Here is a 13,038-nt window from a genome sequence, read left to right as displayed (position 1 = left end):
ATCCCCAGAACGTGACGCCTTTATTCCCCCTGATAGTGTTATATTTTTGGCTGTAATTATTGTTGTTGATGATTATGATTGTTTGATTATTTTATTTTATATTGTTAACCCATTTAGGCCTGACGTTGAAATAAAAAAATATATATATTCAAAGATTTGTGCCGCATTTTTACGATTTTTCAAAAATAGTAGCCCTACAAGCTCGTAGTGCGCCACTCGGTGGCCCGCTATGAGCTTGTGGATCTGCTATTTTTCAATAGCTAAAGCATAACATAATGCTAACACGCCCAAAATGGGTTAAAAATGTGCTATACGAGTTGGAGTCCTGATATCATTGTAATATTCCAGGTGGTTATTTGTATCCTGTTGACTGTGTATATTTCTGAGTTGTACCTTCTTTGGTGTATGCAGCGTACACTCCTCTCAGTTTGGGTCTGCATCTCTCCAGTTCTGTGTCAATTTCATCCTGATAGTCTTCAATTTCATCTGTTGAGTCAAGGGAAATGAGGTAAAAAAACAACAAAACCAAAAACATTAACATGAAATATAGCAGAACTGACAGATCATCTTATCTATTGTATCTATAAAGGCAGGAATCGCTGAGGTACTTTTGGAGTTTAAGTAAATTCACTCCAAAGTCAGCCGTCAATAGTATTTTGTGGCTAACAAGCATTCCAAACAGAGTATGTCAAAATAGCTCCAAAAAGCTTTTTGTAGACACCACGGGGGTTGAGCATAAACAGAGAAGTTGTAGACTAGAGCACATAACTGTACATAAGCCATTTCAGGATAGTATTGTTATCCTGCACACTTTCACTAACCAAGAAAATATGTCTCTTTGTCACAGGCTGAACAGGTGGCATGATCTAGCTTGTGTGTATAGCCAGGTCAAATTGTAAAGATTAAAAGCTTAACCCATTTTGGGCGGGAACCACTTTTGGTGTTAGCATTATGTTATGCTTTAGCTATTGAAAAATAGCAGATCTACAAGCTCATAGCGCGCTACGAGCTTGTAGGTCTGCTATTCTTGACATTTTTAAAATCTGATCTCAGGTCAAAAGCCCTATACTATATGGTACAATGATTTGATTGATTTATTAGATCCCCATTAGCTTGCTGTACATGACAGCAGCTACTCTTCCTGGGGTCTCAACATCATCATCAAAACAGAGTATTTCACATTATTACATACAACAATAAAATGCAAAACACCCACACACTGTGTATAGTCTGCTAACCCATACTCCTATTTTACCACTGTTTCGGCGCTGTAGTGCCGAAATGATTTCGGCTCGTCAGAAAGCACTGTAGAGCCGACTTTAGGACGGTACCCGCCCCCCCCGAACCTCAAATGACGTCACATTGTAGGCTCTAGTCTACACAGAGCCGAACCGACTTTTATTCGGCTCTAAAATAGGAGTATGAATCGGCCCTTACAGTTGGTCATCGCAAGCCGTCATGTGATCTTCTTTTCACCTGGGGGAACACATTATCCAACTCCGTTGTCTGTTGTTGCTAGTGCAGTGACAGCGATCACCCTCCCCGCCCAGCTTCCAACACTGTCCAATTTGTTTAAATGCCCAGCCAGGTCAGAGGCAACGCAAAGGATACAAACCTTCCTTTTAACGAGTTCCATCTACTGAATTCTTCCCGTATGATGTAACTGGTCTAATTATTGTTATTATCTAGAAATGAAAAGCCCATTGGCTAATGTAGAATGGAGTGAAAACAACGTTTAACAATAATTCAAGGTCTTACGTAACTTTTCTTTGTACACAGTGAATGCAAGTCTGGCTCAAATGAAAAGCAAGTTCCATTCAACCACACAGTGATTTTCACTTCACTTCCACTTCGTGTACAGTACAGTATAAGTGTGGGTTTGGCTGAGAGGAAAAGCTGATCACCTTCACCTTCACAGAGAGAGAGAAGAGAAAGGAGGCTGGAATTGGAGCCGCCTTTACAGCAGCGGTAGCAACACAACAAGGATATCACGTTCATACCTTTTACATCATCCATCTTCTTCTCCAGCTCAACCTCCAGCTAGAGAGAAAGAGAAAGAAAGAGACAGACAGATAAGGGAGAGGAATTGAATGAAGGGAATGAAAGATAACTTGGTTTCATAATCAAATAGTGACCGCAGGGCAGGGGGATGTTACAAGGTTAAATATGATCTCACAGGAAGGACCAGTATAGATCATAGACTGGTGTGAGTAAGACATTGGATGCATTTACAGTAAACCTTTCATCACTCTTATAGAATCAAATGTAATAATCATCACCAAAACGTATTTGTAGAGCAATTTAACACAAAATGTGTTTTCTAGACAGAATAAAGAATAAAAAGGTAGGGCTGTCTCCGACTAAGGCAAGGCATGATTTGACTGAGATTGGCAGTCGAATCAGCCTGATTAAACAATGATTTAACATATACTTGCTTGGTTTCTACCAATAAATTATGATATATATCCTATTTTGTCAAACTATTTGTTAATTAATATAGCAAATTAGGCCAATCTCTAAACCTAAATCATGCAAAAAATAAATAATAATAATAATAATAATAATAATTGGCTAATCAAGTGAATCAAGAGATTGGTAGTCAACTAAGGCTCCCTTGATCAATTAGTCGAGGTCAGGCCAAAACAAAAATGAATAAAAAGGTGCAAAGACACTGAATAACAACATTTATGTACCTTTTGTGATATAGATTAATTACCTTTATATTCCATTGCAGTAGATAAAGCGACAAATGTTTGGAAAATGTACAAACAAAAAACGTATTTGTCTGGTGAAGAGAATATGTTTTTGTTTTGGATAGATTCACACAGAAGGCTTGAAGGAGAAGTGTAGGCTGGCTGGCTGGCGTGTGTATTTTATGCCACAAAAACAGTGTAGGCAGGCATTTGTGACTGTACTGTATATGTGATTAATTTGGATCTTTCCGTTTTGTGTGATGAAATGTGTTTAACATAAATTGTAGGCTTTAGTTTACATGGGCTGGGCACTTTTAGTGCAACACACTTTAATGAAACAAATCAAATAAACAATAAAAAGGTCACTAAATGAATCATAACATCAATTAAATAAAAAAGCTCAATAAAATAGTGCTTTTGCAAGCCTCAGCTACATGGACACCTTCTAAGGTTTAGGAGCCTGGATGGCAAAGTACCAATACTGGATTGTTTAATGGCGTGTCCAGTCCTAAGGATAAATAGTCTATCCATCTATCTATCTATTATTTAATGTGGCAGAGTGACACACAATTGCAGTACGTGTTGACAAATAGAGCTTATAGAACAATCTTAACAGCCATATACACTATGTTTAAGAGATGTACCTTGGTGTGACTGAGCTTCATCTAAAAGTCATTTGACCGGTCCTCCACTAAGAGATTTGTCTTATTGTGGGCTGGTGTGTACTTACTACTTCATGTTACAGTAATTACTGACAAATGCAGAACTGGTGGGGGTGTTCAAATCGTCTCACTGTCATATTATCTATCCCGCATTGTAAGCTGGTGTTCTTTTAATGCTAAATAAGGCACTGCATGGAGACCAGGTAGTATTGCACGGTTTGCCCTGGAGCGCAGACAGAAGGAATGATTCATAATTTAAAATAGTAGGTGATCTAAAGGTCAGAGGTGAGAAGACTAAAGTTGTTCTGCATGAGGAGATGCATACGTGTATCAAGGTTTTATTGCCGACGGTCAAACGGCTCATGAGCTATGCTTGTTCAAAGTTTGCATTTTCAATTGAGTGCTATAGCGCTCAATATACCTCTTCAATAGCTTGGCACTTCTTGCAATGACTGTGTTGCAAAACATGCACTGGTATAAGCTATAAGTGCCATTAAACACCAGTTTTTGTTATTCAAGTTCTCACATCATATTTACCTTCATGGGATGAGTTAGGTAGCACTTGTAGCAATGTACCAGCCTCACTTCTTATGGCATTACATTACAAACTAACCACTGTAAGTCTTTCCATTTTAAAGTTGCAGTCACAACAAACTTATAATAATAGGCAAGTTTACATAATACATACGGCTGCTGTGGACCTGCCTCTGTGTGCTTATGCATCTGTACCTGCTTCATCTTCTTCTTGTGCAGTCCATTTAGGAAGGAGGGTGGGTCACACTCGTTGTGGTCCAGATCTGCTTTCATGAACTCTTCACAGGTCATGGCGCTGGTGGGCGTGTCCTCAAACTCTGTCAGTCTAATCCAGGGGAACATAACATAACAGAGCCAAGTAGTGAGATCAGGTTTAACCACTTGAACACCAGCATCCATATTCTGGGGGGGGGACGTTAGCCAAACAATTGCAGATGTACAAGCTCACAACGCGTTGCAACACTGCCTGTTGTGAGCTTGTAGATCAGCTATGTTTGGCGCAAGACATGTTCAATAAATCTAATTAGAAACGATAAACATCAAAACCATTTGACTGTGTACTGATATCTGCTATAACAGCAACTGTTGTGCTAATACAGTTGTGTGAAAGACATTAACCCTACCGTTCAAATTTTGGTCGTGTTATTGTTATAGTAGGCAAACATTCTCCAAAAGTCAACCAAATATATAGGGTTTACTTTAAAGGACCACTTCACCACTTTTCAACCTATCCTCATATAATAGGTCCTCACTAATAACGTCACGATTTTTTTCTACTCTGTGTCACATAGTACAGCTGTGGGCAGTTTATAAACAGTCTTCCAGTGACATCATCATTAGGCAGATTTCTTTTTTAAACAAGACTTTTTCATTATCGTGAGAACGATGGCTTCCATTTTCACATTGCAACTTTTCAGGACTAGAAAGCCTGCAGTTTCTATTAGCTTGTATTCCCCATCGATGATGTCACTGGAAGACGGTTTCTGAACTGCCCACAGCCCTCCTATGAGACACAGACCAGGTAGAAAAAGATTGCACCATTTTTTCATGATTATTAGTGAGGACCTATTATATGAAGATAGGTTGAAAAGTGGCCAAGTGGTCATTTAAGTTGTTAATTAAAAAGGAAAGTGGTGACATTGGAATGAACGTCTAATGAAATTATTTTGTTTCAGTGACGTCACCCACCTCTTTCTGAGTGTGGCCTCACACACCTTCACCACGCTGATTATTTCCTTACTGGTCCGTCGAAAATCGTGCATGCGGGCAGCGACTAGCAGAGCTGAGAAAATCAAAACATCTCAATCAACAAATAAGCACACAAAAAAACAACCTTTCCTTCATTCACTACATTTTTTGTGTTTGGTCAAATGTGAGCTTTGCGCCTGTGTCAATGTGTGTGGGTGGATGTACTTGTTCGTGTATGCATGTGTGTGCACGACGTGCATGCACTAGGATCGGATGCACTAGGAGTGCAACTGGAGGTCATGTGTTTCTATGGACTATTATTGTAAAGCTCTATTACTTATTGCTCACATTTCTTTGTTATTTCTTTTTTAATCTCGATTGTTTTCTAGCGAGGCACATGCAGCTGTGTGTGAAGTATGTTTTTAAAAAACAACGCTGTAAGGGCATGTATAATTAAGGAAAAAGTGCCCAAAACATGTTTGATTTAGGAAATGTATGAGGTATGTCTTGATGATGATTGTAGAACACACACACTTGTGGTTGTGTACTGCAATAGTTCTCAAACCTTTTCACAAAATAAAAAAGTTAAACTGTTCCAAAAACATTTGGGAGCTTGTAGATGTTATGGTTAAAGTCGTTAATTATATTAGTACATTTAGCTGGGGAGCCCCTGGGGGTGCCCGAACCCCATTTTCAGAACCATTTAAGTACTACATATAGAGGATGTTTTCATTAAGACCAAGTGAGCAGAGGCGCGTTCAGGCTGTTATACAGAGTATAGAAGAAGAGACAAACGAGCACTATGTAAAAAGAAAATGCATTTTACCGGGTGCACGGCTCACGAAGAATCACTGTAGTAGAGAAATAGCCAGCACGCTGAGGAAGGCTTGACGCTGAAACGTGTCCGTGCAACTTTATGCAATAAATGTACCAGAAGGACTTTGGAGTGCTGGCTATTTCTCTACTACCGTTATACAGAGTAGCATTCTGCTGCTTGTTGCTTGTAAACACAACTTGTGAAGTCCAACAGAAAAGAGCCCAACTCCGTGTCGCTCTTCATCACCATCCTCTCCTTGAGTTCTTGCCAACAGGGGAAAGCACATCACAGTTTTACTCACGTTTCCGAGGTGGGCTTTAATTGTTGTTTTCAGCGCTATGCTCACAATTATCATCAATTCCCTCTCAGCTAAACCCTCGGATGGAGCCAAAAGGTTCATGCCCAGAAACGGCTCAAAGAAAAATAACAAATAAAGCAGAGACTCTGCAGATGCAAGCTACAAATGGTCCATTAAGTAATTTGACTGGCTCTGATACGTTTTAGGAATAGCTTATGCTATTTCGGGGGGGGGGGGGGGGGGGGGGGGGGGGTTACTGCTCAGTATAAACCGTTAAGAACATGTGCATGTGGTAAGGTGGTGTACAAATAATATTGTGTGTGTGTGTGTGTGTGTGTGGGGTGCTTTAATAAGCTTTAATTAGCCAATTAGCCAAGATGACGGCATTAGAGAAAGTTCCATCTGTCTCCAATGGTGAGACAGACACAGTGAGACAGAGCAGGCATGCCAACAAAGGCCCTGGATGGGATTTGAACTCACAGCCTCAACAGTACATGGTAAACGCCTTAGAGCACAGAAGCACGCGATACCAAAACGTAGGAGACCGTTTTAAGGGAAGAACTATGGGACGAATATGACGGAATATGTTGCACTGTGTGTGAGGCTTAAAGCAGAACAGTTACATAATGGTCATTAGCCTTGCTGCGCTCTACAGCCTTTTAAAAGATGGATGTGTGCTCCTGCTTCTGCGTGCAGTCCTAACAGCCCTCAGGATGGTGGAGGCCTGCTTTTAGTCCTAACAGCCCTCAGGATGGTGGAGGCCTGCTTTTAGTCCAGACAGCTTTGTCAAACATACACGAAAGCTGCAGTTTTCATGGAGGAATTTCATCACATTCTTCTTGAAATTGAAAAATAAACATTATTGAAGATGTTCGCCTATGACATGACAAATGTGTAAAACAATCTACAAGCTTGCTGTCGCAAGCTTGTAGATCTGCTATTTTTAACACATTTTTGTGGCTTATAATGATGACATGCCCAGAATAGAGTTAAAGTGGTTCAAATGGATGGATCTATGGATGAGGCAGGTTTCCTGACTCAACCTCCCCATAACTCCCTCTCAGCTTTTCCTCTGGTTTTGTCCTCGCTGTCTGAAAACTTTCTTTGCACACGACGGTCCAATGACAACGATACTGCCATCATATAGGGTAACAAACTTTGCCTTCCTCTGTGTGCAACTGTGTCCTCCTCAATAATTTATGATCAATTAATTATTCAGGCAATGCAGCCGAGGGAACAGAGATGAGCCGAAAAGTAAATTGGTCGCACCAACGGACACGTGGCGGAGGAAGAAGGTTATTTGATTTCAGGGCATTGTTGGAACATGAATTCTGGCCATTCTGGCCATATATGGAGCATGTCTTGAGTGTACAGGGTTTGATGGTCAGATCAACATAATGGAATGTCAGAACAGGAAGGACGGGTGAGGAAGGATCAACGTATGGAATGTCAGAACAGGTCAGCTCCATATATGCAGATCTAGGTGATGATCCAGTCTTCTCCATGTATGGTTATAAGAGGTCAATGTCGTGATCTTCATATATGGAGATGGCCATATATGGTTGCGTGACGTGTCACGAGGCGTGACCATATATGGAGGTGTGATGCCACGAGGCATGACCATATATGGAGGCATGATGTCACGAGGAACGATGTCATGAGGCGTGACCATATATGGAGACGTGACTAACGGATGGGAGATTCAGGTTTTCAGTGTAAAATATGGAGATACATGGTTTCTACCCGACAGCGGCAGCATGTTGGTTGTATTGTATTGCTGGCATGATTTTTTTCTTTTTTTAAATCTCCCTGTATCCAGAGAAAGTTTGATTGGACAATGATGCCATTGTATTGCAATACCCTGATTACAATCATGCAGCTCCACCATTTGCCAAGGACAACCGCACCGGTCTTCCTCCGGTTTTCCACTGATGAGCTTTACTGGAGCAGCTGGGGGTAAATTGCTCAAGGGCACTTTGACAAGACTACAAAGCGACGGGAGACATAGTTACTTAATGACCACCCAAATCTTTTTCCCCAAGCCAGTACAGGCATTTTAAACCAGCAAATCTCCAGGCACGAATCACAGCTGTTAATTACCCATAACATCCAGTCCTGCACAGCAGTACAGCACTGTGATTTTTGTTTTAATCTGTGAATGTATGCGTGTTGTTGTATGTCACGGTCGAGAACGTGGACAGTGGACACCATTCAAAGTAATAGGGCCACAGAATATGGTGGCTACGTCCATAGAGTTCAATGGAGAAGAGGTGCCATGTTATAACCGGTTCCTCATAGAATTCGGTGACATGGACAAAATCAAATACTAGTATGTTTTTTTACAAAACGCCTCAATATTTATATTCCGACAAAAAATATATTTAGATTTATATATATATATTTATATTTAGATATGTTATTTAGATACTATGTTTTTTAAACAGATCTCCAAGCTTGTAGATAGTCGATGATGAATACCTTGGAAAGTGAGCCATTTTTTGCCAGTTCACACTTCTCTGGAAGCTATTTTAAGGCTAGGACTTAGATTTAGAGTTCAGGTAAGGGTTAGATTAGGCATGCAGCAGAGAGGCCCCGCGGCAGAGGAACGATGAGTGAATGTGGTGAATGCAAACTAAAAGGATGCTCCACACAAAGCCCTCAAAGTGTGTCCGTCATGCTTACCTGCACCACACAGCCCAGCGGGCCTGCGTCCGGTGTGCATCCAGTCTCTCTTCATCCTCTGGACGAGTCGCAGCGCTGTCATGGTAACTTCGCGGTTTTTATCCCCAAACTCCAGCAGCTGGGCGAAGCGGGGAATGTAGAGACAAGGATCTGTTGTTTGTGGGTGTGTGTGTGTGTGTGTGTGGGGGGGGGACAGGAAGAGTACATGAGTTAGAGGCAGATATACCCTACTATAACATATGGATGTTTTCACTTTACATATATCATGACAGGTAGTGACAGACTTTTTGGACTGGGTGGGTGGGAATTGTGGATTCACACAAAAAGTAGCGTGGTGCATTGAAAATATGGCATTTGTTATGCTGCTGTATGCTTTGCTGCCCCTGAACAGAAAATACATTCTAAAGAAAACGTGTGGAAAAATACTGTCATCCTGCAACAAATGCTACTCAAGGGACAGCTCCACTGGGGGAAAAAAAGAATGTGTCTCAGACTGTACATTTAACACTGCGTCTGGCCAACAGGATTATCTTACTTCAGCCACTGCAGCTGAGACGTCCACTGCCTTACGGTAGATGTGATGACCATAACCATGTAAACTTACATACAGTACTTAGTTGACCGGGGTCCCCAGGGGCTTATGCTATGTCCACTCCTTTTCCCTCCACACCTTGTCAAAACTAGCCCATCTTCAAATTCACTAGTTTGCGACATTTGTGGTTTTGTAGATCTATAGTGTTTGATGGTTTTACTTTGCAGCAGTTCAGTGTCTTCAAAAGGACACATAGCTATTATTGGACAAACTGCTTGTTGCAGGGATACCTGTGACTTTCAGGATTACAGGACAGCCACTTTAAGCAGTATGGCCCCACGGCAAACCAACGAAACGCTAGCCACCAGCAGAACCCTGGAAAACTTTTTTGTCTGTGGCTGTAGCTGGTAAATCTGTCATTTTCTCCTAGACAGATTGGCAGGCAGCCAGCTCAGCTTCTGTCTTTTCTATTATAAAACAAAAACTACTTTGGTAGCTATGATACTAAATTGTCTGGTGAAACTGTGAACCCTGCTTGCCATCGGGGGCCAGTTGACAACAAAGAGATAAGTTTCGTGCTCTGGTTATGAGAGCGGAGTCAAATAACTTTGATCTTAGTGACGGTATTTAAAGAGCCCTCGGTTGCAGAGCTGGTGGAGTCAGCTGGTAATAAGATCCAGCAGGGCCCTTCCCCCTACGTACCATGTAATGATACTTCTATGAAACTAGCAGTCACTGCTCCAGGCAGGCTGCAGTGGACCATCTATAGGGCTGCTGTAGTGCTACTCCATCACATCATGTCTTCTTCTGCACATCAAAATCCTTAATTTAACTCGGTGTACAAATGTAACCAAGTTTTGGTTAGATTTGTAATGCATCAACACTGCAGAAAATGTCCAGAAATTGGACAAGATGGCCGACACTGTTCTAGGCTACAGATTAAGAATAATATCTATGGAACTGCTACAGCGTTCACACTATGCAGTAATTAATTATAATTATAATAATAATCAACTTCATTTCTATAGTGCCTTTCATGTGTAGAATGTAGCTCAATGTGTTTAATGATGTTGAGGACAATAAAGCAATTAGTGTAATTCATATGTAATGCACTAATGAAATCCTGGGCGCTACACTCCCTCTGCTAACCTGGGGAGAGCAACGGACTGACCTCATGCATCCTTCAATGCAACTGGGGAGTTTCCCCAGTTGGACGGGCGTGGAAGGAACACGTTATTCCAACCATTTCCTTTCCCCTCCATCAGGTGCCCCGGGTGACCAGGGGGAGGCAGTATAGAGACCAGGATTACTGCATGTTTTTTTGTGGGACACAGGGAGAACAGGCAAACTCCACACAGAAAGGCCCTTTCACTGATGACACAGAGGAGAGAACATTCCTCCCAGTGGGAATCGAACCCAGGACCTTCTAGCTGGTATATATATATATATATATATATATATATATATGATGATTTCCTGTTTTTTTCATAGAAGTGTATATTTGTACGTCTTTAAATAAAAATAGAGGACCCTGATGTGAACAAGTGTTAGTGCTTTCCTGGATATATCCTCAGTTTTTGTATTGACCTGTACTTTCTTTTAAACTGTACCCATTCTACAAAATGAATACAATTTGCAATCAATCAGGCAAAACCACCATTAACTATGCCAACTATGCAATTGGCATCTTAACTCATTCAGACTGTAGGACGTGTACAAACGTCATATCTAATCCAACCGTAGGTCCCCTTGGACCTTTAGCGAATCTCCGGCCGATAGGTGTGAACGGTTTTGCCGAAGTGCAAATGGTGGACCATTTAAAACAAAGGCGGCTTGCATGCTGTGGTTTGCTACTAAACAGAAATTTGCATGCACAAGGGCTGCCAAAGTAGGCTATCTTTTGTTGTTTTTTCCCCCTCTCTTCAAAGTTAGACTGGGCAAGCTCTAGTATAAACTGACTGGGCCACGGCCCGTGTGGCCCAATGGACCCTATGCCGGTGAGCGTGACCATCGCAAGGTAATAATGGAACATTATGCCTACTGGTTTTCGTGGGGAACGGATGGGTTTACCTTTCAAAGTAAAATCTCCCATATCTGCTGGCCCTCTAGCGCTATTATTTTAAAATTTAAAAATAAAATAAATAAACGTCACTCGATGTGTTAACGGTGGCTTTTTTGCGTTTCACCTCGCTAAAAAACATCCATGATCCGTTCAACTTGAGCATCAGTGTAGCACATAGGTGAACTAAGTGACATATCACCGCCACCAGGAACCCGGGGTAAAAGGCACTTCTGTATATGTCACGGTCTATTACTTGGACAAAATTAATGGAAGAAAGTATGTGCCGTATCAACATTCACAATGTTGAGACAAAAGTTGGCCCAAACAACAAATACGGATGTATAGTGAACAAGGAGAAGTAGACTCAAAGGCAAGAGATACGATAGATTTTTCGGGCAAAAAGTGTCGGGAATTGGCGATAACATAGCTGCAACATAGCAGATCAGAGAATAAATGATATGTAGCTTGCGGAGTTAGTTCAGTTCAGATATACTCGAGGGGCTCATTCAGTGTTATTCAAGACCCACATGTAATTCGCTGATGTGGCAATCAGCTGACCAATTGGGCGGGGTATTTAAGGTCACCTAGGACTGGATTCTTCCTGCGTTCCTTCCTCTGCAAACGCGTTCCTGGTGAGCAGTTTGCTCCCACCGCCACCCCAGAATCGCCGGTAGGCTCTGCTATTCCTCTTCCCCATGGGGGGGTTGTTATTGTATATCTATCTGCTCTTGATGGTTAATGATGGCTGTATAATTGTGCAGAGCAGGGAGAAAAATGTAGCAGAGCCGAACGCCATGATAAAATATTATATGCACTATAATCCACTAGTGCGGCCCTGTCTTTCCCTACTGGGTCTGATCGAGGGAAGTTACTGGGACGTAAGTCGGGACTTGATCACCCCGGCTGGGTCACCCGAGTGAGGGGTATGATGTTCTGTATATTATAGTCACCAATGTAGAGCTTTTAAATGTACAAATATTACGAAAAAGAAGGGAAAAAAAGTAGTAAACTAGGCCAACTAGTCAACTAGTAAAAATCACTAGAAGTGAAAGCCCTAATATGCACACTTGTACTCTCATTTTATAATAAATAATACATATTTGTGCATACTGTAGGTCTATCCCCGTCTGTCACTGTCCATGGCTGTGGAATAGAATCTACAGTATATGTAAGTAACAGTGACTGTAGTAGTGTAATATGTACTGACACTGTTGTACGTGCTCATGTAATGCCTGTGTGTGTACTAGCAGCCACCGAGTTGTAATGCTGCAGTTAATGAGACTAGTGTTGCATACAAATGACTGTTGAAGTACAATACTCCTGATGAAAAAGAGTGAAACCATTTATCTAATGAAAAATTGAACGCCTTATTAAAATGTGTTAAAACCCCATTTTCTCCATTATACCCATTTTTGTTCCCTGTGTTATGGAACACAAATATCTTGTAAAAAATGTATGAAATGTGCTATGTAATATCTAAAGAACTATGACTATACTTCATATATCCAGTACATTGTGTCTACTACTTTGTTTGGTATAGTATCTTTGACACAAGCAGTCACTGTTCTTC

General features: G+C 41.2%; 1 protein-coding gene across 2 annotated transcripts in view; it reads right to left on the bottom strand.

The window, feature by feature from the left end:
• brf1a (BRF1 general transcription factor IIIB subunit a) overlaps positions 1-13,038 on the bottom strand; it is a 111,385-nt gene that overhangs the window by 62,971 nt on the left and 35,376 nt on the right. For both annotated transcript variants that reach the window (XM_080783687.1, XM_080783688.1), the window contains exons 7-11: positions 8,875-9,024; positions 5,078-5,171; positions 4,085-4,214; positions 2,001-2,040; positions 394-486 (exon numbers count right to left, since the gene is read on the bottom strand). In XM_080783687.1, the coding sequence (XP_080639813.1) occupies positions 394-486; positions 2,001-2,040; positions 4,085-4,214; positions 5,078-5,171; positions 8,875-9,024 (507 nt within the window). The remainder of the gene's footprint in view (positions 1-393; positions 487-2,000; positions 2,041-4,084; positions 4,215-5,077; positions 5,172-8,874; positions 9,025-13,038) is intronic.

Source organism: Protomyctophum bolini, assembly GCF_963924005.1.
Source record: "Protomyctophum bolini genome assembly, chromosome: 15".
Taxonomy (NCBI): Eukaryota; Metazoa; Chordata; class Actinopteri; order Myctophiformes; family Myctophidae; genus Protomyctophum; species Protomyctophum bolini.
The sequence above is the reverse complement of the archived record's forward strand: the minus strand, read 5'-3'. Positions and strand labels throughout refer to the sequence as shown.